This window comes from Notolepis coatsorum (assembly GCF_963971535.1).
Source record: "Notolepis coatsorum genome assembly, chromosome: 13".
Classification (NCBI taxonomy): domain Eukaryota; kingdom Metazoa; phylum Chordata; class Actinopteri; order Aulopiformes; family Paralepididae; genus Notolepis; species Notolepis coatsorum.
Window position 1 is genome coordinate 32374739 of NC_140177.1, and position 27727 is coordinate 32402465.

Below are 27727 nucleotides of genomic sequence, written 5' to 3' on the forward strand. Positions count from 1 at the left end.
TTTTTATCAAATGTTTGATCTACAAAAAGAATATCAAGATTTACACTCAGGTCGATATCACATGAAATGTGAAATACTGATGAATACAATTAGCTGATGCAGAGTGCGTATCCTTTTATATTGGGTTATTTCGTTTGTCCAAAATACTAATAGAATAATCATTTTAATACAAATATTTAAATAGACAGATAACACAATACTTAAATAGAAATATGATGGACAGTTTGGAATCAAATTCCATCGCCGTTGCAAATTAAACATGGTATACAACACTAGAATAGCTCAAATACAAACCCGTTAATAGCATAGTTTGTACAACACAGTCCCCATAATGTGATTGAATATGCAGTATTATAAAGTGTAGCAAAGCTACTGTCCGTGAGAAGCTGCTTCCCATGAGAACAATAGATCCCCATCTCCTGATCGGGGCTCTTTAATTTAAAAGTGACACTGTTGTACGCAGAGAGGATGTTGTGCGTCACATCTGCCACTTCACGGTTCCTCCAGCCCCGAATTAAGCCAATAAATTAATGATAACGTGAAATTGTGTAATGCAATACATTTAAAATATATATATAATATAAAATCCAATTAAAAACAACTGGACTCTGGGAGTGGCTGTGTTATTGTACCGACTGTACCGTCCTACTAGTCACACGACAGAGAGGTGATCCTATTGAGCGTCGAGGACCCTGACATGTACAAAGAGTCCCGCTGAAAGGAGGACGTCTCCATTCTTGCTGAGCAGAGGCACGTGTCTGTATCCTGTGAGTTGGAGCAGAGAAAGTCAGTCAGTCAGTCAGTGAATGAGCAGCACTTCAGCTGGACAACAAGACGATGTGTGGCATGAATAGCTCCTCTATACGCTTAACTAGATAGGGGATACTTCTGTCCATATCCCTTTCCATTTACAAAAAGAGAGAGAGAGTGTGTGAGAGAGAGAGGGAGAAGGAAAAATAATCGGACTACAATCTCAACAGGGAAATAAAATATTCACTTTCATCTTTGGGACGGTGATTGTGGCAAACACCTTGTTTCATGGAATATATATCCTAGGCGACACGATAGTATCACTATACTAGACTCATGATATTGTAATATCACGATATATTGTAATTTATTACCTTTTTTCAACTGCAAATTATGTCCCCAATGGAAAACGTTGTTAACGTTGGCAATAAAAACAAATCTACATCTGTTTGATCTAACAGGTTAACTTTTTCTGTCTCTTCACCTCATTCCAATCATTTGTATTGGATTGTCAAGCACATTCTTTTATATCGATACTTATCCATCACTAGCCTGTGTAGCAGACTACAACAACGACTGCACTTTCTACACCTCCTTAGAGTTCATGGTGTAGATCAAAAATGTATGTTACTTTTTTACCAGTCTGTATTAGAGAGTCTCATCAGATACGGTATTACATCTTGGTTTGGTAACCTGTCTGTACAACTAAAGTCCAAACTGGTCTGTCTGATGCAGACTGCATGGAAGGTCATAGGGGTGAAAGGTCACCCATCCCTGCAGTCTATTTTTGATCAGGCTACTCTAAGGCAAGCCAATAGAATTGTCTCGGAGTCGGACCCCTCCCATGTTTTACATGCCGAGTATGAGCTGCCTACTGCCCACATCAACTTTTAAATAGTGCCAGATAAATGGCCGGCAATTATCGAATAACTGATATTTGGTTGTTATATTATCGATATTCGATAACCGATATTTGGGTATACTATTCTATATATATGTGGTGTTTACTGTATCTTTTACATTGTTTATCTCCTCTGTTTGGAGTCAGTTACGTCATGTCTGTATGTATGTGTCTGTGGCTGTAGTGTGGGTCTAAGCCCAAGTCAAATTTTCCAGCTGATGGGACAATAAAGTGACTCTTGACTTGACTATATCCATATAATATCGGCATGCAAAATATTGCGATATATTGCGGTACGATATTATTCCCCTCCCCCAATATATCCATGTGCAGCGTTGATGCCTCAACTCACCCATCTGTAAGCTGTTGAAGGGCAGTGTGTACTGGGCAACAAACTCATTGTCAGACGCAGAATCATAGTCTTCCACCACGAAGCGAACCAGCGCCAACTCTGGCACGTACACGTCGAACTGGAAGTGTTCGTTCCACTCTGGATTAAAACCTAGAGGAGCACAACAGACCCAAGTCAGACAGTCATTGTACTGTCCATACAGAGTAATGCTGTGAAGGAAGGTACCATTGTTTTCTATATGTTCAAACTGTGTAATGCTGTGAAGGAAGGTACCATTGTTTTCTATATGTTCAAACAGAGTAATGCTGTGAAGGAAGGTACCATTGTTTTCTATATGTTCAAACTGTGTAATGCTGTGAAGGAAAGTATCGTTGTTTTATATATGTTCAAACTGTATAATGATGTGAAGGAAGGTACCGTTGTTTTATATTATGTTCTTCTAACAGAGTAATGCTGTGAAGGAAGGTACCATTGTTTTATATATGTTCAAACAAAGTAATGCTGTGAAGGAAGGTACCATTGTTTTATATATGTTCAAAATAAGGAAATGATGTTCACAAGGTACAGGGATGAGGAAGGGACTTGATATTCACGGGTGTTTACATTTTTATTTTATTTCTTTCATGTTTTACATATATAGTTTTTGTTTTTTTGTTTTGCTTATATATATAATATATATATATATATTTTTATGTTTTAAAATAGTACACTCATTTGAGTAGTGGAAAATGGGTAGGATTAAATAAGTGTATACTTCTTCCTACTCCTTTTCGAACATGTAGATTGAGTTGTGTTTTGCTTTTGTTATTGTTTGTTTGTATTCATTGCATGTTCGAAATGAAGATTTCAAATCAAAATCAAAAACAAAGTAATGTTGTGAAGGAAAGTACCATTGTTTTATATATGTTCAAACAGAGTAATGCTGTGAAGGAAGGTACCATTGTTTTATATATGTTCAAACAGAGTAATGCTGTGAAGGAAGGTACCATTGTTTTATATATGTTCAGAGTAATGCTGTGAAGGAAGGTACCATTGTTTTATATATGTTCAAACAGAGTAATGCTGTGAAGGAAGGTACCATTGTTTTATATATGTTCAAACAGAGTAATGCTGTGAAGGAAGGTACCATTGTTTTATATATGTTCAAACAGAGTAATGCTGTGAAGGAAGGTACCATTGTTTTATATATGTTCAAACAGAGTAATGCTGTGAAGGAAGGTACCATTGTTTTCGATATATTTAGTCTCTTTCGAAGCGACATCAGCCGGTACTCCATAGACTTCTACTTTAACCAGTGGGTCCACGATGGACGTCTTCTTCATGTTCACTTTGGGAAGCTGCTGGGCTGATACGACCTGGTACAAAGCATCAGTTAAAAAATATCTGTTAAAAAAATCTTCTTTATACAAACATTAGACGATCAACATTACGATTGAGAGTATATCTTCATGGGCAATTGATCCGTCTCAAACCCCGCCCTCTTTTCTCCATCATCCCCCGGAGGGAAGCAACGACAGTTGCGATTGGAGGATCAAGAAAAGAGGGCGGGTGTTTGAGACAGGTCCATTCTATTTCACGTCGTCATGGCGAGGGTCTGACCATGATGTAGAGGGTCTTGTGCTGCAGCCACGGCCCTCGAGTCAGCGTGATGGGGTCAAACTCAGAGGTCTGGTCCCGCAGGAACGATGGTTTCAGGACGTAACCGCTCTTCCCGTTGGCCAGGAATCTGCCCTGGTTCAAGTCCATTTCTGTGCTGGGGGTCTGGAAGTTCAGGGCCACTGAGGAGAGAGGAATGAGATTTTCGTTGTTTTATTAAGATTTTACCATCAGTATTAACCAACACAACACAGAGGGGTATTAACCATCAGTATTAACCAACACAACACAACCCCATGCATTCTGTTCAGTATTAACCAACACAACACAACCCCATGCATTATGTTCAGTATTAACCAACACAACACAACCCCATGCATTCTGTTCAGTATTAATCAACACACAACCCCATGCATTCTGTTCAGTATTAACCAACACAACACAACCCCATGCATTCTGTTCAGTATTAACCAACACAACACAACCCCATGCATTCTGTTCAGTATTAACCAACACAACACAACCCCATGCATTCTGTTCAGTATTAACCAACACAACACAACCCCATGCATTCTGTTCAGTATTAACCAACACAACACAACCCCATGCATTCTGTTCAGTATTAACCAACACAACACAACCCCATGCATTCTGTTCAGTATTAACCAACACAACACAACCCCATGCATTCTGTTCAGTATTAACCAACACAACACAACCCCATGCATTCTGTTCAGTATTAACCAACACATCCAACACAACCCCATGCATTCTGTTCAGTATTAACCAACACATCCAACACAACCCCATGCATTCTGTTCAGTATTAACCAACACAACACAACCCCATGCATTCTGTTCAGTATTAACCAACACATCCAACACAACCCCATGCATTCTGTTCAGTATTAACCAACACATCCAACACAACCCCATGCATTCTGTTCAGTATTAACCAACACATCCAACACAACCCCATGCATTCTGTTCAGTATTAACCAACACATCCAACACAACCCCATGCATTCTGTTCAGTATTAACCAACACATCCAACACAACCCCATGCATTCTGTTCAGTATTAACCAACACATCCAACACAACCCCATGCATTCTGTTCAGCATTAACCAACACAGCACTACCCCATGCATTCTATTCAGTATTATTGAATACTGAATTTCCCCATGCATTCTATTCAGTATTATTGAATACTGAATTTCCCTCTGGATAAATAAAGTATTTATATTCTATCTATTAACAACACTACCCCATGCATTCTGTTCAGTATTAACCAACACATCCCACTCTTCACTTCTCACAGCTGCAACCAGAACTGCACTGAGAGAGCTATAGTACAGTAGTGATAGCCATAGTAAAGTTAATGTACTAATATGGAGAGTGATGCATGAATGAATTAATGAATGATTTTATTTCTGTCTTTTTTTTTATACAAAGCATAGTAGTAGAACTTCCAAAAAAACTAAAAATTAAATGACCGAAAAGGTGTAGGCTGAAGCCGAGGCTTATAATTGCCTACCCTTTTTACATTACATTACACTATTTACATTACATTACACTATTTACACAAAACAATCAAATACAAAAAAGAAACATAATTCAGTATATCATTTAGCAAAGGTTACAAACGTTTCATAATTTTATGTACAAAACGTATACACATTTATTTATGTTTTATTTATTTTTTACTTTTTCCCTTTGTCACTATTTGAACACAGCTATGTTATAGATGAAATATAACTAGGATAATAGTAGCATCTAGTTGTGTCCTGGTGTCATTATACAATGGGTGTCTGTCACACTGGGAAACTTGCACTGTTGCCATCAAAACTAGTTCCTGTACATTCTTGATATTTGGCCAGTACAGCGTTTCTGATTCATACATGTGATATTATGGCATAATTTCCTTATTTCCTTATTTCCTTATTCAATTGCTATGAAATTAGAATGTCTTGGGGAAGGGGGGGGGGGGGGTCATTTCAATACAGCTTCTGTTCTTTTCCATGAGAGTGGGTGGCATTAAGCCCCGCCCACACAGTGACAGCGATAGGCCCTTTTGACTCATCATCGATGGTTAAACAGGTGTAACCACAGGGTCACACCCATGTTTATGAGAGAGGGAATGTGAATTGGCACCTGGTGAAGGCCACACAGGACGACACGTTGTGCCATAAATTAATCCACATTCAGAGCTATTTAGAAAGTGTGCAGACATTCCTTCTCTCCTCTAGCACCTGTCGCACTTTATCTTGGACGTGCATTTCTCTGTTGTTACGTCGCCTATGTTTACCCATCTATGACAAGTAAAAGATGTCTGCTGTGAAAACAAGTCTTGGTCAGTTAATGTGACAGTGAAATGTCCTTCTTCTGCAAGTATTGGAACGTACAGTATGGAACCCGTTCTAAAGACTGGCCGGTCCTTAAGGTCCCCAGAGTTTGCTCGGAACAGGGTAGATCTGCATTTTGCTATGATGCCCCTCTAGCTCATGGAATGAACTCCAACAGTGCTTAAAGCTTAAGATTCTTCCCTCTGTTTGCATTTACTTTTTATCCTTGCTTTTTGCCTCGTCTTGTTGTGTTATTGTTACGAGTCATACGCTGTGTGATTTTATATGCTAATTCCTGTACGTACACTCGACGTGACTGTAAAATGAGGGCATCCTCGGGTTGCCTTTCGAGTTTAAATAGAGGTTTGAAATTAAATTCAAAGTATCTGTTGGGGTTGGCGTACCAATCTGACAGCCAGCGTTCCACATGGGCACTGGATGGTAGTTGGAGGAGTCGGTCCTGCTGCCTGCTGGGTAGATACGGCTCAGCTTCTCCACGTTGTGATGGATGTAACCAGTGGCTGTAGAGAACAGGAGAGAAGCAACACGTCATCTACTGACGATAAAGCAACGTCCTCTACTGCAAGACAAAGAATAGAAACAGACCCGGCCTGTCGTCACATTCTGACAACAACATTTTAAAGGCATAGTTCTAGTGATGCACCGATGTGAAAATTGTGACCGATAACCGATATTAATATTGCTGTTCTGGCCGATACCGATATTTACCAATGTCGATATCTCTGTATAGACACTTTTTTATGATAATCAAATAAATAGCTATTTTCCTAAACAAATTTCTTTTAACTTTTGTAATTTATTTTCAGAAATTACTGATATTTTGAAACCATTTAAGACCAAAACATGTTAAATAAAAATAAATATTTAAATAAAAATAAATTTTTATAAAGGATACAAGTGTGTCCTGAATTCACACTATGGATAAGCCAACCCTGAGTATTCTCAATAGACATCTAACTCACTTGAGACCAAGTCACTGTATTCTACTATTCTGTGAACATTGTACAACAGTTCAAAACTTTAAAGTACAGTAGTAGGCCTTAAATGGCCAAAGCCAAAACTATTGGTATTAAATCGGCGGCCGATATTATATTTTGACATCTGAACGATACCGATGTGTAAAGAAATTACCATATCGGCCGATATTATATTGGCGGCCGATATACCGTGCACCACTTGATAATTCCAATATTTTGGTAGGGATGGGCATTGATTTTCGAATATTCTATATTTGTTACAAATATTACCTTGTTTTTACCGGCACCTACAATGTGTAGTGTATTGAGAGGGGACCCTATTAGCTGTTACACTGCTGAACGGCATGCTGGGTACAGCTTGCTAGCTAGACAGGTAGCATAACTAGTCTGTTAACAGCTGGGAGAACAGAAAAGAAAGATGAAGAAAGAGAGACTGGATATGGCACTCACATGGTAGCAACGTTTTGTACGTTTGCCATGTTGTTTCACACATTTTAAGTATCAGTGATGTAACGTTCAGAATGAATGCTTTTGTTCCCAGAAATACGCTAGCTTGGTGCATTAGTGTTAGCTGTTGTTTCACTAAGTTCACACATTTCAAGCATCAATGATTAGGGATGTCCCGATCCGATCACGTGATCGGGATCGGGGGCCGATCACATGATTTCCAGAAGATCGGGATTGGGGGGGGGGGGGGGGGGGGGAAATCGGGAGTAAAAAATAAAAATATCTTTTTTTATTCAACAAACATGACCATGTTCACGTCTTAAACTCATACTGAGGCCTTAGTTTTGGTTTTAAATTACATATCCTCACTAATTTATTTATTGTCGCACAGAGCAGAAGAATTTGCCAAAACAAATGCATTTCCTTTGATTTACACCGTCGCACGACAGTGACGTATGCCGAAAATAGCAGACCTCACAACGCGTCGCTCCCGCAACACCGGCAGGTCCACCTGATGACTCGGAGCAGCTAGACAAAATGTCAGAAGTTTGGAAGCATTTTAAAATTGAAACCGAAGCCAGTCCAATAGCCAGGTGCAATGTTTGCAAGGCGGACGTTCCGCGTGGAGGAAAGAACAGAGCTGCGTTCAACACGACCAATCTAATACGTCACGTTATGTGACTAGAGCGAGCAAAGGAATGGGGGACTCGGCGGCTGGTGCTTTGCCAAACAGCTGTATTGATTGCAATGCCTCGCTTGAATGAAGAACGTTCACCTGGATAACATCAACATTCGCTTTGTGAGGATTATTGTCTGCGTTTCAGACCAAAATGGAGCAAATCATTACGTAAGTCGAACACTGTGAATGTATACTGATGTGACAGATTGAAACTAGCCATTTGCAATGACAGCAGCCAGCTAGCTCGCTTGTTTCATTATATCACGTTCGCTATTGACACACAAAAAAATTTCAAAGATTTTCAATTAGTAATAAAATAGTTCCCAGTGACTATCGAATAGTAATTTCGTGAGTTTTGCCCATCCCTCATTTTCAGAACCCTAAGCCCTTTCTCAGTACAGTCAAAGCTGTTCCTCAAACGTCCTCATACGGGCCCCAGCTAGTAAGTCACAAACCAAAGCAAAGTCAATGGGGGTCGGGCTCCTGTTTGTACAAGATGACTGAGGCTCACCGACATTTACTCAGCGCGTAGATTTCAGTGAGTCAGCTCGTTCAGAGAGGAACTCGACTCCCTTGACTTTGCACTGGATCGTGGCTAACTCTCCAGAGCTAGTAAGAGGAACGGTGTGGATCGAGAATCAACATCATCACTGGTGAGTCAACATCCCCTTTTCGAGCGTCAATAGGGTCGACATAGATGTGTTGAGGTCAAGCTGAAACCCAAGGACACTATAGAAGAAGGAAGGGTCATCGTGTCACTGTGTTTGGCAGACTTTGTGCTTGGCAGTAGCTGGTATATTTTGAATTTGAATACAGGCTTGCCTTCAATAGAACTGGCACCAAAGTCTGGCATCAAGCAGAGCATAGAACGCTGGTATTCTGACGTGATGACCCTTCCTTATTTTTTTTCTTTATTTTGAATTATCTTTTTTCCTCCTTCTTTTCCAATTTTTCTCCCATCCCAATGTTAGTCGTTATGCCCAATCCCCTTCCTGGTCGTTGCGCACTCTACCCCCTACCGTCGGTCCGGGAGAGGGCGGAGACTATCACATGCTTCCTCCGATACATGTGTACCCAGCCCACCGCTGCTTTTCACCTGGCAGCGCGGACTCTCACTGGGAGAGTGTAACGTGTGGAAGGTCACACTACTTTTCCCAGATCCTTCCCTTGCTGTGCAGGCGCCCCGACCGAACTGTAGGAGTCACTGTTTACAACGACCAGGACCCACCCTCGCCGGGTTTCCCACCCGCTAACACAGCCAATCGGGCCAACCCGGAAGCACCACAGTTGGATTCGATCCCACTGTCTCTGTGGTGGTAGACAGCCGCTTAGTCCGCTGCACTACCCGGCCGCTACCCTTCCTTCTTTTATAGTTTCCTTGGTTGTCACCAGGGTGAGCGAGTATCACTCTGGAGTCAGACGAGGTCATCCTCTAGGGACAACACAAGGCGTTCCTTACCCAACTCCTCCGCCAGTTTCATAGCTTTTCCCTCCTTGAAGGAGGACATCTCGTAGAAGCCCAGGTGGTCCTTGGCGTCCTCGAAGCCGTGGAAGTGGACGCTCTTGCAGTACACCACCATGTCCGAGAGCTCTTTGGCCAGCTTCAGCTTTTTGGTCTTCTACGGGTAGAGTGGGAAAACAGGCATAAGTAAAAACCGGAACATCCGTCTCGTACTGAAACGCACTTGTGTAAAAGTCGTCTCGTTGTCGTCGGTGATGTCGGCCCACCTTACTCTTCACTTCCTCCTCTTCCTGCTCGTCCGCCTCGTCCTCCTCCGTCACGTCGTTCTCGTCTTCGTCTTGAGCCTCGGGAGCGTAGCTGGCTTCCAGTTTGTTCAGCCTCTTCCCTTTGACCAGGAACCTCCCCCTCAGCTCCTGGAAACAGAAGACACACACACACACACACACACACACACACACACACACACACACACACACACACACACACACACACACATACACACACACTGTTAGGACAGCTGTCAATCACTGGATGCTGTGGATTTATTCCCGTGATGGACAGCTGTCAATCACTGGACTCCGTGGTTAATTGCCAGGGCTAACCTGAATAAGGAAATCATGCAGGCCAAGTACAGTCACAAGCTAAGGGTTGAAGAGCACTTCAAATCAAATCAAATCTATTTGTAAAGCCCGCAATCACACGTTAATGTCCCCATGGGCTGGACAAGTCTTCTTTAAACAAGTCAAGAAGAAACATCACAATAAATCAAGAACAAAAAACCCATTATGAAATCCAAAACAACATTCCCAGACATACCCCAGTGAAGGTAAGGAAAAACCTAGCAATAGGAAAAAAGCACCACAGGCAATGTGGAGGAGAGAAACCTTAGAAGGTTTCAACAACTCCGACCCCCGACCACCCCATAATACCTATCCACACCTGTCTGTATTTACCTGCACATAGTATTTACCTGCACATTTTTCCTTTTACATATCTGTAGATACTATATCTATATCTGTACATATCCTCTTACTAGTTACGCTGCTGGCCAGTATGACTACTACCATACTTTCGTTACGCCTGTATCATTGTACATATTATACTACAACTCTAACATACACTCAGTTGTACTAATTTGTATATTTTGTACCCAGTTTAATCACCGGTACATTGCTGTTGCACTTTACTGCTACATTTGCACTCTGGTTGGATGCCAAACCTCTTTTCATTGTACTGTACTTGTGTTGTATAATGATGACAATGAATCTAATCTAATCTTATTATGGCAGGTGTGTCGGCTTGATTACACCTGATTCAGTGCAGCTGTGTGTATGATAGATACGTTTGAATCTTGCAGGGTTAGCTGCGTTGTGTTGGCTATCCTTCCGGTCAGGCTCTCTAGTATTCAGTGTAGTGCTGTTCTCTGCCCTGTTGAGCATTTAGCCTTTCATTGTAGCCGTTCTTGTTTTAGGCTAAACAAGTTATTTGTTACAAATAACAGTCCCTATTACGTGTTAGTGACCCAAACACCTGCAGCCCTCATACACCCACACACACACACACACACACACACACACACACACACACACACACACACACACACACACACACACACACGCAGACACACAGTGACACACACACACAGTGACACACTCAGAACTCTCATCATGTCTTATTCACCAAAGGGGAAGTCAAAGGGGGAACTAAGGTGAAATCGTATGAGTAGGAATTTCAGTTATTACACACATACAGTATGCACCCTATCTGCCTTACTAATACCACCATATCAACACATCCTGGAACAGTACTGGTGTTATCACAACTATATGCTGCATAGTTCTCTTGACATGCCACCTGAATTAAGAACTATTTCCACGGCCCAGGGAATGATATTACTCTCCCCCAAAGCCAGATTCCAAAGACTCTTTGCCAAACGTTGTCATCGAGTATAAAGACTGGAGCTGCTCCATAGACAATGAATGGGAGACTGATTTTGTGGACCCACAGAATGTTGGTGTTGGAGTTGTTTCCTACTCAAATACCTTTATTCTCTAGTAGTGTTCTCAGTTCTGAAACATAAAATGCATCTGTACACACAGAACGTTCCCCTGGGTGCTCTCAGTGTCACATATAGCATCTTTCCCCATTCATTGCCTATGGAGCAGCTCCAGACTTTATACTTGATGACATCACCAGTTTGAGTTTTAGTGCTCTAGGTTTTGGATTAGGGAGAGAGTTGTTTGTTCTCACTAATATTTTTGGACCGTCTTAGACTATAGGAATAACATGTATGAATTCTGAAAATGGGTGTAATTCTCCTTTAACATGATTTATTTGTGTGTGTGTATATATTATATATATATATTGTTATGGATATATAAATAAATCCTGTATATACTGTATATAAAACAAATTGTGTTTATCTGTAACAATATTTTATATAAACCATCTCAAATTGTCAAAAAGAAGAATGTGCAAATGTGCCACAGACACTAACCTCAGGGGACGGGAAGTCAGTGGGCATGGTGTCCCCCAGGGGCGCAGTGAGCAAGGCGCTGCCCAGGATGGAGCTCATGTGGTGGGCCATGACCCTCTGCTGCTCCACGCTACAGTGGTTCTCCAGGGACAGGATCACCGGGTAGTCGGACGCCTGAGGAGCCAGCCGGACAGTGTTACAAGGAGACAAGTCAAAAGAGAACCAACACCCACCGCTTACCCAGCGTCTCACGAACGCACCTCGAAGGCGTACTCCTTGATGGCTCTGATGGTGTCTCTGAAGAGGATCTTGGAGGTGAGCGTGTAGCCGTGGTAGATCACCGGCTCCCCGTCCGACCCGTCCCAGCAGTCCAGCTCCACACAGCGGCATCCCTTCAGCAGAGCCCTGTGGTGGATCACATGGTGGATCACATGGTGGATCACAGCCTGTCATGATGCACTACATTCATACCTCATTTGCAATTATTGCACCTTACCTCAAAGTTTGCACCTCATTTTCTGCACTATTTACTCATTTTTTACTCACTGTACTTAGACTGTACCTAGGTTGTACTTTAGATTGTATATTGTACTGTATATTGTATATATGTTTACTTACTTTTTACTACTTTCTTACTTACTTTTTTTACTGTATGAAGCACACTCTCAGGGGCTCATACAGAACCAAGCATTTCACCGTAATGTATGTGTATTTTATTGTGATATTTAATAGACAAACTTGAAACTTGAACTTGATGGACTGCATCTATATGCGCTTTAGAACTTATGAATGATCATTACGTTTATATAGCGCTTTTCTAGACACCCAAAGCGCTCCCCACAATGTAGGGTGGAAATGGCCTCCTTCACCATCACTGGTAGCACCCAACCTTGGGCTACGCAGGCTCAATGACTGCCATACAGGGATTGATGTCAGCCAATTAAGGGGGGGGGGGGGGGGGGGGGGTGATTAGGTGGCCTTGATGTCAGAGACCTGATTGGGAATTTGACCAGGAACGTCAGGGAACTCCCTACTCTTTGCGATAGGCGCCCTGGGTTCTTTAACAACCGCATTCAGTCATGCCTCAAATTCACCCATTCACACACCGATGGCAGAGGCAGCCATGCAAGGTGCCAACCTGCTCATCGGGAGCAGTTAGGGGTTAAGTGTCTTGCTCAAGGACACTTCCGACACGCTGCCGGGAGAAGCCCAAATCGAACCGGGAACCTTTCGATTACCAGACAACTACTCTGCCTTCTGAGTCACTGTCGTCATGATGAGCAGCTCATCCCTCATGACCATAATGTTACAGACTTTTGGCTCTGGTGTTGGTTACGATAAGCCTTTATCTTCATCTGACTCAACGTCTGTCAACAAGGTGCTGGGGGGGGGTTACCAACAACCCAATCCAACAGGTTCTCCATTTCCATTCCTCAAGGCAAAAGATTCAATGGCATTATTAAATCCAACATTTTGACGACATTTTAGTTTACATTTAAACACAGTTGACATTTTTTTTGTAAAGTAGTCATGGTAACAGAAAGGTGGGACTGGTTCAGTGAGCATGGTTGTGTGCAATGTTACACGTTACTGGTACACCAGTTCACAGCAGTACGTTTCTATGAATTAATTCGATAAGATACACACGGTTTTGATACCGTTTTCACAGATCGACACGGTTCGATTTCCACATTCAAATGGACGCATTGTGAATGATGCATCCATTATCTTTATACCCCCCTAGAACAGGGGTTCTCAATGTATCGATGACTGAGGGCCAGTGTAGGGACTTCGACATTGGATTGAGGGGCCGCCCCAAGAAGAAAGAGAACCCATCTCATACACGACTCGCGAGATGCCTAGTTGCCATGCAACCAGTAGCCTAGCGAGCTTTTAACAAGCTCTCGTTCCCATCTTGAGTGTGGCTGAATGTGGTTACCTGACGTAGGCCTCTGTACTGAGAGTGGTTACCTGACTTAGGCCTCTGTACTGAGGGTGGTTACCTGACTTAGGCCTCTGTACTGAGGGTGGTTACCTGACTTAGGCCTCTGTTACCTGACGTAGGCCTCTGTTACCTGACGTAGGCCTCTGTTACCTGACGTAGGCCTCTGTTACCTGATGTAGGCCTCTGTTACCTGACGTAGGCCTCTGTTACCTGACGTAGGCCTCTGTTACCTGACGTAGGCCTCTGTTACCTGACGTAGGCCTCTGTTACCTGACGTAGGCCTCTGTTACCTGACGTAGGCCTCTGTTACCTGACATAGGCCTCTGTTACCTGACGTAGGCCTCTGTTACCTGACATAGGCCTCTGTTACCTGACGTAGGCCTCTGTTACCTGACGTAGGCCTCTGTTACCTGACGTAGGCCTCTGTGGCCTCTGTTACCTGACGTAGGCCTCTGTTACCTGACATAGGCCTCTGTTACCTGACGTAGGCCTCTGTTACCTGACGTAGGCCTCTGTTACCTGACGTAGGCCTCTGTGCTGCTGGGTCCTCTGAGCTGGTCCTCCATGAGGTAGGTGTTGTGAGAGGAGGAGATGAAGTAGTGGTTGAGGGCCTGGCTCATGTCCTGGGACACGTCCTGGTGCGCCGGGCTGAAGACCCTGCCCTCCGCGTGGTGCATGTACATCAGGAAGCCGTCTTTGGACAGCAGCTGCTTCTCCTTGGCTGAGGAGAAGACACACGATGACTCACCCATTTTTTTTTATGACAATCCCATTTTGCTGCAATAAAAATTATTGGATTGAGTTTTCCGTTGGGGACATAATTTGCAGTTGAAAAACCGTAATAAATAGCAATATATCGCAATATCGTGATATTACAATATTGTGACTCGTCACTCTAGTGGTGTGATGATGGTATCGTGGGGCCTCTGGTGATTCCCACCCCTAATATCTACTATCCCTTTAGTCATTCATCTGTATCCAAAGCGACACAATTGCTTCATAAACGGTATTCAGTTGCGATCACAAGTCATTCTACGGTAGCAAAATAAACTGCAGCCCTCTAAGCTTAAGACTATAAGCACGTCCAGTATCCGCATAATCCTCTTTGTTTATTGCGTTTCACTGGCTACACCCCCTTTTGTACAGCTCCGTTATTTCACCTTTGTCATCGGGCTCACACGTGTCGATGATCCTGCGTGCGTCCACCAGGGTGGCCTCCTCTATCTGCTCTTTGATCAGGAACTCCACCAGGTCCTCGGCGCTCATGAAGCCGGTGGTTTTAGCGTACTCTCCGTAGATCACGTCGATCTCTTCACGGTGGGTCAGCAGCTCGTAGAAGTGCTCGATCTCGTCCCCGGCCAGGTAGCCAGATTTAGTTGTGTCGATTTTCTATTAGGGTAGAAACATGCAGGTTAATGATTCTAAAGTGGTAGCAGAGTTATGTACCATAATTTTTTTTTTATCCACTTTTTCTCCTTATTTTTCAATTTTTCTCCCATCCCAATTTTGTATTATCCAATTCTTCCATCCCCTGTCTTGAACGTTGCTAGACTATGCCTCCCACTGGTCGGCTGTAGTGAGGACAGAAGCCTTGCATCACGTGTCCCCTCCGGTACACGAGGAGGCAGCCTGTCGCATCTTTTCACCGCAACAGCTCGAACTCTCAGTGGCGAGGAGTAACGTGTGGGAGGCTCACGCTGCCCCCGCTACTTCCTGTTTCCGCCGCACCGGCGTCACCCAACCGACCTGTAGGAGTCGCTGTCCACAACGTCCAATCCCCACCCACCGGCTTTCCCACCCTCTAACACTGCCAATTGTGTTAGTATGACGGCCGGCAACGCTACCGGCGAGCGCCTTGCCCACTGTGCCACTCAGCCGCCCTATGTACCATAAACTTGAATTATAAAAATTATTGGTAGCAGAGTTATGTACCATAAACTTGAATTATAAAGATAATTGGTAGCAGAGTTATGTACCATAAACTTGAATTATAAAAAGAATTGGTAGCAGAGTTATGTACCATAAACTTGAATTATAAAAATAATTGGTAACAGAGTACTGTACCATAATCTTGAATTAAACGTTAATCATTACTAAATGTTTAATATTATACATTAATAGCTTATTTACATACATAGTACATTATGTATGTAAATGACTGGCTCCCAGCCTCGAATGTAAGGTACCTTTGCCACTGTAGATAGCCTACCCTACTTCAATCAAACAAATGAAAGATTCTCATTCAAACGAGTGAGTGAACGGCGCTTGGCACGCGTCGTAATGGACCCCGGGCACAGCAGACGTGGCTGTGCCAGTGTGCAGGGCTTCCATAGATACAATGGAAATCACCGTAATGAAAGTGTCTTGGAGCGGCGTTGCGATTGCAGTCTGCAGGGGCTTTTATTTTCCATGGCTGTAGTTGCTTGCCACCATGGGGAATGTGTGGGGTGCGGTGGTGGGTAGGTGAATTGTACTTTTTCATCAGATTTTGGATTAAATATTTAGTTAATACAGGGTATCTGATCACGAGTTAACAAGTTAAATGAAATGTACAACTTTTTAAGACCTTTTAAGGCCTTAAATTGAGATTTATGAATTTAAGACTTTTTAAGACCTTTAAATATCCCACAGAAACCCTGTAATAAGTGGGGCAAAATTTATAATCAATAAAAGGAATATCTCATCTTATTTGATCTTATCTCATTAAAATCATGAGGCTCCATTCATTGGAATGATTCTGCGGCGATGGCTCGTGCATTTTAGAGGCCTTTACTAGAGATCACCTACTACTTACCGAGTTAATATGGTAAATATAAGATAAGATAAGATATTCCTTTATTGATCCCCTTGGGGAAATTCGGGCAGCATGGGGGAGGAGGGGTACAGGTATGGGCAGGGTAATAGTAGAAAGACATAAAATATAGGCAATACAATTTGATCTGAATATAAAAATATGAGGAAAAAATAACTAGTGTAAACAATATAATTAACTCTGAATATCAAAATATGAGAGAAATAAACAGTGTAAACAATATAATTAACTGAATATAAAAACATGAGAAATAAACAGTGTAAACAAAGGTGCAGATGAGGGTCTGTATGCCCTATATTGGTTATATCATAGTTATATCAATAAAGGCCGTCACCTTGAAGAGCGTCTCCGCATAGTCATCACCCACTTCCACGTTGATTAAGTGCAGGAAGTCCTTCAGCTCTTGCTGACTCATCTTGTCGTCGCTGTTCTTGTCGGCTTTCATCATGCAGTTGAAGATCCAGCTGAAGGGTTTGTGATGTAAGGATTGGTTGAAACAAGTGTCACTCAAGTCTCTTTTTGGCGAATTGCTGAGACACCCAAAAGAAAATCACACAAAGAAAAGTGTTGCGACGAGGAGCTGGGTTTTAACATTGGCCATCATCTCTTTTTTCATTATTATGATTATAATTGATTTATGTATCCATTATTAATTATTTCAATATTGTGAATCATGATACACTATTTTGTAGACTAAATTCATAATTCAAAAAAATAGATATAATATTAAGTCAAATTAAATATTTGAGAATGTAGAGAATGTCAATTGAAATAGTAGAAATTACCATGCAGTCCAATCCATACCTTAAGAGATAACATTGTCATGATATACATTTATTGATATTGAGAAAAGTCCCTTGGAGTATCCCAATATCTTTTATCGCCCAGGTCAGCCACACTGACCTTCGAAGCTTTTTTTGGCAATCGAAGCTTCGAATCTTCAAAACGTTTTTTTTTTTTTTTCTTATGTTGTGGGACTTGTACCTTTGGTAAACTTTGTTGTTTTTAAATGTGCTCTATAAATAAAGTGGATTGGATTAATTAATTAAGTAGCCCCTTTCGTGACTGACGCAACCAACAAGGTTTCACTCGGCTGTGTGATTTAATTCAAGGTGGATCGCTGTTGTCGTTTGAACTTCAGATTTCATGGGAACTACCAATCCCCCAAATCAAGAATGTTTAAGATGAATGAAGTAAGATTTTGATTATTTGAAATATGGCCTATGTAGACTAAACTATGCACAGAATTATGTCAGTCTACAAGGTCCGGATTCTACATGGTCCGGCAATGTAGACCTTGTAGACTCCACTACAGACCAATTATCAGTTAATGTTCATGCATTTTTAAGAAGGGCTACTTCCACAAAAAAACAAAGAACTCACCAAAACATCTCAGTAGCACGGTTTTTAAACTTTGACCAGTCAGCTGGTTCTTTTAGTGTTTATCGCTTTTTTCTGGTCAAGCATGACCGACAGAAACAGGTTGAATGGGGTATAGATCGGGGGAAAGACACTCTGAGAAAATACGGCGAGTCCGGGAGTCGAACTCGTGTACCCCAGACAGGGCCGGATTAACGACCGGGCCGACCGGGCCGCGGCCCGTGGGCCTCGAGTGATGAGGGCCCAAATTATTTTTTTTATTTTTTTTTACTTTCATTTTTTTGGAGGCCGCTCGTCACTCGAGGCCTTTTGGAGGCCCCTCGTCACTAGAGGCCCCAAATTATTATTATTATTTTTTTTACTTTTATTTTCTTTTCTTTTGGAGGCCCCTCGTCACTAGAGGCCCCAAATATTTGTTTATTTTTTTTTAACTTTTATTTTAAACATTTTTGGAGGCCCCTCGTCACTAGAGGCCCCACATTTTATTTTATTTTTTTTTCTTATTTTGGAGATCGATGTCATACTGTGACACTGAATGATTGGCACTGACTGACGCTCTCTGATTGGCCACTGACATGTTTGCCCAATCGCGTGACGAGCTGTGTCTTTGCCCATTTCCTCGTCAAACAGCCTGCAAACTACCTGGCGTTCTATCGCCATGCTCTAAGACAAACTCTAACCTTAACCAACTTCGAAAGAGTGCCTAAGCTTAACCGTCGAAAGAACTTGCCGTCAGCCCGTCACGCTCTAAGACAAACTCTAACCTTAACCAACTTCGAAAGAGTGCCTAAGCTTAACCAGTGTAGAAACAGGCATCGGCCAATCAGAGAGCGTCTTGCCAGAAATGCGGCTAGGTTTAGAAATAACGCAACTAGGGGCCTCCACACTACACACTAGTACTAGTACTAAATACCTATATGTCCCTATGCCATAAATGTCATGTATGTTGTGTATGTCATAAATGTCTATATGAATTGAAAATGGGGGACCCTGATGTAAACAAGACAAACGTCTTTCTCAGGTCTGCATCCCCTTAACAATTGTGTGTATTGAGCCGTACTGTATTGTACCCATTCTGCAATCTGTTAAATAAAGTTTTCATTCATTCATTCATTCATTCATTCATACATTCATTCATTCATTCAGTAAAAAAAATAAAAGAGATACGAAAATTAGAAATATAGGCCTCTCTCTTATACATGCCTCCTCCTAATACAAGCCTGGTATCCACTACAGTTGAAACAAATACAAGCCGGGGTTACTATTAGAGGAATTACGGTATTCTATATATTTTTTAAAGTGACATATAAAAACGCCACTGTGCGTGCGTGCACGTGTGTGTGGGGGGGCCTCCACAAGAATCTGGCCCAGGGGCCTCTGAAGTCTTAATCTGGCCTTGACCCCAGATCCGTGACGCGCACGGTTGTCCCCGACGCCGAAATAGCGTCCGAGGTACGCGGTGAGCTACTGGAGCTCCCCTCTCAGTAGCACCTTATCTAAATGTTCTATTTCATATATGGAGATTCATATTTATTTATGTATTGCATGCATTTCTACATTTTATTTCCTATTTTGTTTATTCATCCCAGTATCTTTCTTTCTTATGTGTGGAATTCTACAAGGCATGTAGGTGTATATGTGTTTGAGGATGATATCCTTCAAACAGGCAATAGTGATGATATAATTTGGGCAGTGCTGAGCTGGGTTACTTTCCTCCAGTGTATTTGTCCCCCGGCCCCACCCAATGGCCCCATGCACACACACACACACACACACACACACACACACACACACACACACACACACACACACACAAATCGAAGTAAAAAAGAAAAAAAATCCAAAAAAGCCATCGAACGAAGCTTCGAAGTATTTAAGACAGCCCTAACTGTATCATTGTAAAACAGATAATAGACTGTACTGTATCATTGTAATACAGCTATAACATACTGTACTCCATCATTGTAAAACAGATAATACACTGTACTGCATCATTGTAAAACATACAATACACTGTACTGTATCATTGTAAAACAGATATAATACACTGTACTGTATCATTGTAAAACAGATATAATACACTGTACTGTATCATTGTAAAACAGATATAATACTGTATTATTGTAAGACAGCTATAATGTACTGTATAATCTTTATTATCATGAGAAGGATACTGTTGCGTCTTCTGCTGCTGGTTGAGGTTCTTGATGCTGGAGATGATTTTCTCCAGGCTGGTGACCCACTGCTTGGCCTCCTCCTCTGAGCTGGCGATGAGATCCAGGTTCTTGCGACGGGCCTTGAAGATGATGGAGAAGCAGCGGCCGTCGACCTGCTCGTCTGTGTACTTCTTCAGCCCCTCAGACTGGCGGCCCCCTCGTACGTCCGAGATGTCATCGATGGAGACTACGAGAGAACGAGGGGTTTCCTGGTTAATTCATTCACTCAGCACAGATGTTGTTGAAGGAGAGTGGCCAGTCCTCTCTCTCTCCGTAGTATTTTTCATGTATATTTTGTAGATATTAAGAAGATTTAGTAGGAGGGCTAGGAGTAGGATCGACTAGAAGAAGAGAAGGGAGAGAATGTTCTGCTGGGATTTGTTCCTAAGCCAGCAAGGATTACATATAGTTCCAGAGGCAGAGGTGTTGATCTTGATCTCTGGACACACAGGAATGCTTTTTGATGACTGGACCTTTATTTTATCATAGAGAATTTAAGTACCAGATGTCAAAGGTTTATAGAGACCGCCTTAGAGTTACAAGTTATATTTATATGAACCGCATAGTATATACTGTACTATATATATATAGACAGATATATCTGTCTGAATATACCTGCATATAATCCTTCTATATACCTAAGTATACACCTGCATATAACTCTATGATAGCATGTACAATACTGCTGTACTATATTTATTCTTACCATATATATTATCTAGTATCCACATCCGTCTGAACATACCTGCATATAATCCTTTTTACACATCTGTAATTACTATATCTATATCTGTACATATCCCTTACCTACTCTCACTAGTTACGCTGCTGGCCAGTATGACTTACTACCATTGTGTCTTTATACCTGTTGTATCACTGTACATATTAATACTACAACTCTTTACATACATCTAATTAGCACTATACTCAGTAGTACTCATTTATATATTCTACATTTAATCACCTGTACATTGTATATTACTGTTGCACTTTACTGCTACATTTGCACTCTGGTTGGATGCCAAACCTCTTTTCATTGTACTGTACTTGTGCAGCATAATGACAATACATTTTAAGATTATTATTATTATATTATCTTAAAATATATATTTTCGATCTAACTAGTTCTAGAAATGTCTATTATTTGATTATTTGGTTGAGATGGTATGGTCATGTAGGGGTGTCTGAAATCGTTGGTTACTATAGTTACAGGTAAGAAGGATATATAAATGTTTTGACCCCCTTATTGTTTACCTCTTTGGGGGAGGGGATTTTCTTTCATATTAGCTATATTTCTGAGGGGGACATGTCCCCTGCAACCCCGCCCTAAAACTATGCCTATGGTTGGGTTGACCTCAGCCAACGATGAGAATGCCTGCCTAGAGGAGGTGGAGAACCTGGCCACTGCGGTGCCAGGAAAACAACCTGTCCCTAAACGTCAGCAGAGACAGAGGAGCCGACTGTGGACTTTCAGGTCGAAGAACTACAACCCCCTCGTGATCAACAGGGCTCTACTGGAGAGGATGATCTCCTTCAGGTGTACCTTGGCGCACATGTCTCAAGAGGACCTGGCCTTGACAGCATGGTGAAGAAGATGCAGCAGCACCTTTACCACCTCTGACGTCCGGGGAAGTACAAGGAAGAAGGAAGGGTCATTACATCACTGTGAACGCACATTGGTGCCAAGTGTGGAAACTTTCAGTTCAGCTGGCATTGAGTCATTTAAACAGGTTATTACGAGTCGGATGTCAGAATCATCTGCAATTCGTTGCATTGTTAATTAGCTAACATTTGATATATTGGTTGATGTATATTTCCTCAGATAGCTTGTATATTTTAATACAGGATTCAATAGAACTGGCACCAAGCAAAGCATAGAACACTGGTATTCTGATGTGATGACCCTTCCTTCCTTTATAGTTTCCTTGGGGAAGGACAGGATGCCAGGCAGTGCAAGACCAAGGCCCTGAGAATTATAGGACTCCAGCCATCCAAACAATGGACTCTTCTCACTGCTGCAGTCAGGCAAACGCCATCGTAGTCTCAAGACCAACACAGAGAGGCTCAAGAGAAACTACTGTCCCCGAGCCAATCCTAACTCAGGACTCTGATTAGTACCAAGACGTTACTCAGTCACTGTATGCTACCGACTACAACCCAAGGTCCAGCAACTTCATCAAACTCACCATCCCCAAAGCCCACACGGTTTCCGGCCGCAAGTCCGCAACACCTTCCGATTTGCTGCTGCATCTGACTAGAACACCTTACAAAACACCCTTAAACCCACTGCCCTCACTGCTTTTAAACATCTGCAACAGATCATAACCGACTATTGCACCTGCTGACTGCCTCCCAATTGCATGCATAGCCCCTCAGACTCTTCTCTCCTCCACCTAAGCCCCCTCACCTACCTCCCTCCTTATCCCCCTTTCTTCTCTCTCTCTCTCTCTCCCTCCCTCCCTCCCTCCCTCCCTCCCTCCCTCCCTCTGGTTCTCTCTCCCTTTCTCTTTTTCCCTCTCTTTCCTTCTCTCTCCCTTATTTATTGTAATTGTCCTTGTATACTATTGCTACTGTAATTTTGTATTTGATTTACTTGTATGCATGTACATAACCTTGTTTTTGTTACAGCCTCCCACAGCCTTTGCACATTACTCAACGCCACATTTGCACGACACACTACTTGATTCCTGATCTCCTGTAACTGTAGGCGTGTTAATTGAACACCCACCTACATCCTTGATTTGCCACTGCCACTGTACTTGTACACTGAGACAAATAAACGTTGATAATACCAAGACCTTTGGGGAATGAGGAGCCTCGACTTAAAAGGAAAAGGCCAACATTATGGGAAATGCCCTTACCATCAGACAAGAAGATAGATACCCATTTCCTCTCTGTGCGTCCAGTAGAAAACTATCCGGCTGCAAGCTAACCTAGCTTAGCACAAATGAATCTAAGCGGATACGGATCAGCTAGCCTATAGCTTAAAACTCCAGTAGAGGGTTTTTTGGCCAACATCTAGCCTAGCTGATCCGTATCCGCTTCCATTAATGTGCTATTACACTATTACACTGTGAAGAGAGGTAAGAGAGAGATGCAAGCCCTTAATCCACCACAACACCAGAAACAGACAGAGGATATTTGGTGGAAGGTCTCACACACATGTGTTCGGGCAGTGGTGGCTGGGAAGGCACTCACAGGTCTGGTTGGACTTGAAGAACACCTTTTTGGATTGGTGCCAAATGGTCTTGCAGTCTTCCTGGAGTTTGAAATAGCGGGTCTTCTTCCAGGAAGGTGAACGGACCTTGAGGAGGTCACCTCCCGCCAGGAGGAACTGGAGGTCTGTGTCTCCCTCCATACCTGAGGAGGTCAGGGAAGAGAAGACAAAGACGGAATTAAATACCCTTAATTTATTCTTTTTGACATGAAATGCTACCTTTTGATGGCATAGCAGCCTGTCAACGTGCAGGTCTTCTTTTTCCATATCAAGTCTTCCATACTTACAATAAAGTATATCCAAAATAGTGTCATCATGGTATTTCCATTATTTACTACCATGATAATGATGACCAAACCCTTTTTTAAGTGGTAGGCTTCAGACTGGCTACCATTGATTGATTGATTGATTGATTGATTGATTGATTGATTGAAAATTGTATTAACAGATTGCAGATTGGGCACAATACAGTACGGCTCATTACACAATTGAAAATGGGGGACCCTGATGTAAACAAGACAAACGTCTTTCTCTGGTCTGTATTGTACCCATTCTGCAATCTGTTAAATAAAGTTTTCATTCATTCGTTCATTTGTTAAGGGGATGCAGACCAGAGAAAGACTTTCGTCTTGTTTACATCAGGGTCATCCATTTTCAATTCATCATCATAAGGTACCATGGTAAAACTGAAATGACCATCAAACTACCACGATACTTTTTTGTAAGGGCAGTAAGCATTTCTTTTTTACATTCGATTTCAGGCTTGAAACCTGCCAACAACGTAACATTAACAGCGCCACACGCAACATGTCCAGAACATCCGACTATACATTTCGTTAAAATTTCCTTGTGGATAATAAATACTACAATAGCATACCTATGAGCTTCACGTTCCTACGTGTCATCTTCCTGCGTCGTGCACAAGATAGTAATTCTTCCGATCTGCTGCGCGATGGTTGTCTTTGTAAGCAAAACATGGTTGTGTGTCTCACTGTCTATTTGCTTTGTTTTGTCTCGTTAAGCATAGTGAGCTATAATGGTCAAGACTCGGGACGATATATCTGGGAGGATCTCTGATTAGTTGGGCGTTGTTTACTCGTCAAAACAAAGTTCACTACTCATTCGTCTACTCTCCTTTAGTTTCTTGCCAGACAGCTGGCCACGGCTAGGAGGCACATCTGACCGGTTCAGATTACACACCGTGGATTCAACAAGTTTGGCTTCAGCAGAAAGTGTTCTAGCATACTTCTGTGCGGCGCAGATATCAGATGCATGTAATACCGGTAGACTCTCTCGCATAACACACTAGTTCACATTCGATTCGAGGTGAGGTGAAATGTCATCAATAATGAATTGGGCTTGAAATTAAAGTGAGCGTTAATAGTGTTGTAGTAGTTGTAATTAGTATTATTATTCATAGTAATATTATTGTTATGGTTTTTGTTATTATTAATATCTTTATCTCAGCATTATCCGTGTGCAATCAAATTGTGTGTGCGCTTTGGTTCTAGCCTCGATGATTGAGCTGTAAAATATCACCCTCTAGTGGTGTAATGTTAGCATCGCATGGCGTTTACAATAATACCTCAATCAAATTTCTTTTCACAGTCACACCTACAACAACCTGTCCTCTGCTGTTGGTCACCGAACAGCTCCACTGGAGCAGTTGGGCTTTCAGTGCCTTGCTCAAGGACACGTCAGCAGTAGCTGTTGAGGGAGGGTAGATAATTTTCATTAATTTCCCCGACCAAGACTGACTGACTGTCGGTCGGTCTGGGGATTCAAACCACCAACCTTCTGGTCACACTTGGTCCTCGAACCTCAATTCCGCTGCGGTGTTTCCTAGGCGATAGTTTAGTTTAGTTAAAGTATTTTCCCTTTAATTTTCAACTCAAAATAAGAGCGCATGTGGTTTATTGACAGCTGGAGTCTGTATAATATACATTCGAAATAATGGACTGTCCAAACGTCGGGTTATAAGACGAACGTTTCTTTATAGAAGTTAACCGGTGCACGTTACATTCTCTTTTCTATACCACACAAACGCTTATCTCTTCAGTCGGCAACTTCAATCAATATAATAGCAGCAAGGTTATTGGTTACAAGTACAACCCCCCCCCCCCCCAACCCCATCCAATGTAGTTTCTTCCCCTTCGGATGTATATTTTTTTATGATCTATTTCTCTTACACAGTACCGTATATTTGTATGTCTTGTAGGCCTATATGTCATAAATGTCTTGATGAGTTGAAAATGGAGGACCCTTATTATGTAAACAAGACGAAAGTATTTTCCTGGTATTCATCCAGTTGTTATTGAGCTGTACTGTATTGTACCCATTCTGCAATCTGTTAATAAAGTTTTCAATCAATCAATCAATATAGGTTACTAGGCGCAAAGGCATTACAATTTACAACAGAGTCAACCAAACCATGATAGCGTACCCTGATGGAGGACTTCAATATAGGTCTACCTTGTTTATTGTTGCATTATAAACCATAAAAGCCATGGCAAGGCAACAATACAGTCTGAAGCCATGGGGCAATGTTTATGTAAATATAAATACAATAGGCGATTTGCTTGGGGCTGGGCCTATAACCAATAAGTATGCCTATTGCGAAATTGCATTCAATGCATCAACAAAATACCAGAGGCGGCTCGACAGCAGTGTGGGAATAATACATGCGGGATTGGACCCTAAATATGTACCAAATAGACTGCAAACGGAATGTCTGACGGTCCTTTCTCTCTCCAGTGGAAAGAAGCCATGCTTTCCACGCACAGTGTGGGTGGTTTTAGTTTTGCACATTTTCTCTTTCACAGTTTTGTTACGTTTTGTTTGCAGAAAGGTGAAAGAAGGATCAAAACTAAGGAGCCACACCTTTTTGGCGCAAGTCGTGACATACAATCCTAGAATGTATCTACCCCCTCTTGCATTTGTTGAAGAAATGTGACTCTATTTTGCGATAAGGATGAAATGGCGTCAGTGAAAATGTTCAATAAATACGATGTTCAGTAAGGATACAAACTATTGAACAAAACGATATCCTAACCGAACAGAAGTAAAATCGCAATCAACTACAATCGCAAAGTAAACATTGTCATGTGCCACATTTGTCGGGGGGGGTCGCTCGTTTTCAAACATTGCAACATCATTTAAATCATTCACATTATTTCTCACAACTCTTCTTACCATGTTTACGGGCGAGGCCATTCGTCTCCATTCTTCTTCCAGGGTCTTGTTTTAACCAAGTTCAACAATGTCAACTATAACGTTATCTCTACATAGGCTACCGCAGACTCAAATTGCATCGAAGGTATAGGACCGCCTTTCCATGTGCGCAATTACCGTTGATGTACTTGACTTCGACGCCGTTTAAAAGAGTAATGGGCTTCGAGAATCTGTGCGCACGGCGCGGCTGGACAGGTGCGCTCAGAAGTGGCGCTCCTACAGAACACCGGTCTGACGAGTCTGCAGGGAGCGCTCAGGGTTTGTGACGTCACACGGGTTCTGGTTTCACCTTTCCACCTAGAGTGGCTTTATTGAATCTACATTTCACTCAGGCAGTTGGTTTATTTAGGATAAAGTTATAATGAGCAAATCAGCTCATGCTGAAAAAAAATACATAAATTAAATATGACACATTGCAAATCCATGCAGTTGATATTCTTATAGAATAGAATAGAATGATCTTTATTGTCATTGTTACAATGTTACAACGAAATTTAAAATGCAGCCCTAGGTGCTAGCCGTCACACACCATGAACTGTGCTGCACTGTATCCATGTCCCCTACCACTGCACTTTACTGTCTTATTGTTGTCTCACTGTTCTGTCCTGTTTTGCACTTATTTATTTATTTATTTATTTATTTATCATTATTATTATTATGTTGTTCCTATTTGTGAAAAAATCAATCATGCACTGAAATGTCAAATCACGTTCCATTTGTACCTGTACAATATGGTGAATAAATAAATCTGAACGTTATCTATTTTTTTTTATCCACTTTTTCTCCCATTTTTCTATATTTTCTCTCATCCCAATTTCGTATCATCCAATTCAACCCTCCCCTGTCACGAACGCTGTTTCTTGCCTCCCACAAGCCGGCTGCAATGTGGACTAAGTCATACATAGCACAAGTCCCCTCCGG

At 42.0% G+C, this 27727-nt stretch overlaps 1 protein-coding gene across 3 annotated transcripts; it reads right to left on the bottom strand.

Annotated features, from left to right (window-relative positions):
- LOC311238774 (1-phosphatidylinositol 4,5-bisphosphate phosphodiesterase delta-1-like) lies at positions 1 to 26999 on the bottom strand. 3 transcript variants are annotated; one of them, XM_084326961.1, is made up of 15 exons: positions 26768 to 26999; positions 23557 to 23718; positions 20317 to 20545; positions 17097 to 17226; positions 15111 to 15339; positions 14470 to 14671; positions 12266 to 12410; positions 12027 to 12179; positions 9796 to 9942; positions 9527 to 9686; positions 6348 to 6464; positions 3603 to 3781; positions 3226 to 3358; positions 2004 to 2153; positions 1 to 765 (listed from the first exon to the last, which is right to left on the bottom strand). In XM_084326961.1, the coding sequence occupies exons 1-15, from the start codon at positions 26796 to 26798 to the stop codon at positions 674 to 676; spliced, it is 2259 nt and encodes a 752-aa protein (XP_084183087.1). In that variant the 5' UTR covers positions 26799 to 26999; the 3' UTR covers positions 1 to 673. The 3 variants fall into 3 exon arrangements, with proteins under 3 accessions (XP_084183087.1, XP_084183086.1, XP_084183085.1); XM_084326960.1 differs by lacking the exon at positions 26768 to 26999 and adding an exon at positions 24453 to 24665 and having other exon boundaries at positions 9527 to 9683; XM_084326959.1 differs by lacking the exon at positions 26768 to 26999 and adding an exon at positions 24453 to 24664.
- Positions 27000 to 27727: the final 728 nt, after the last annotated feature.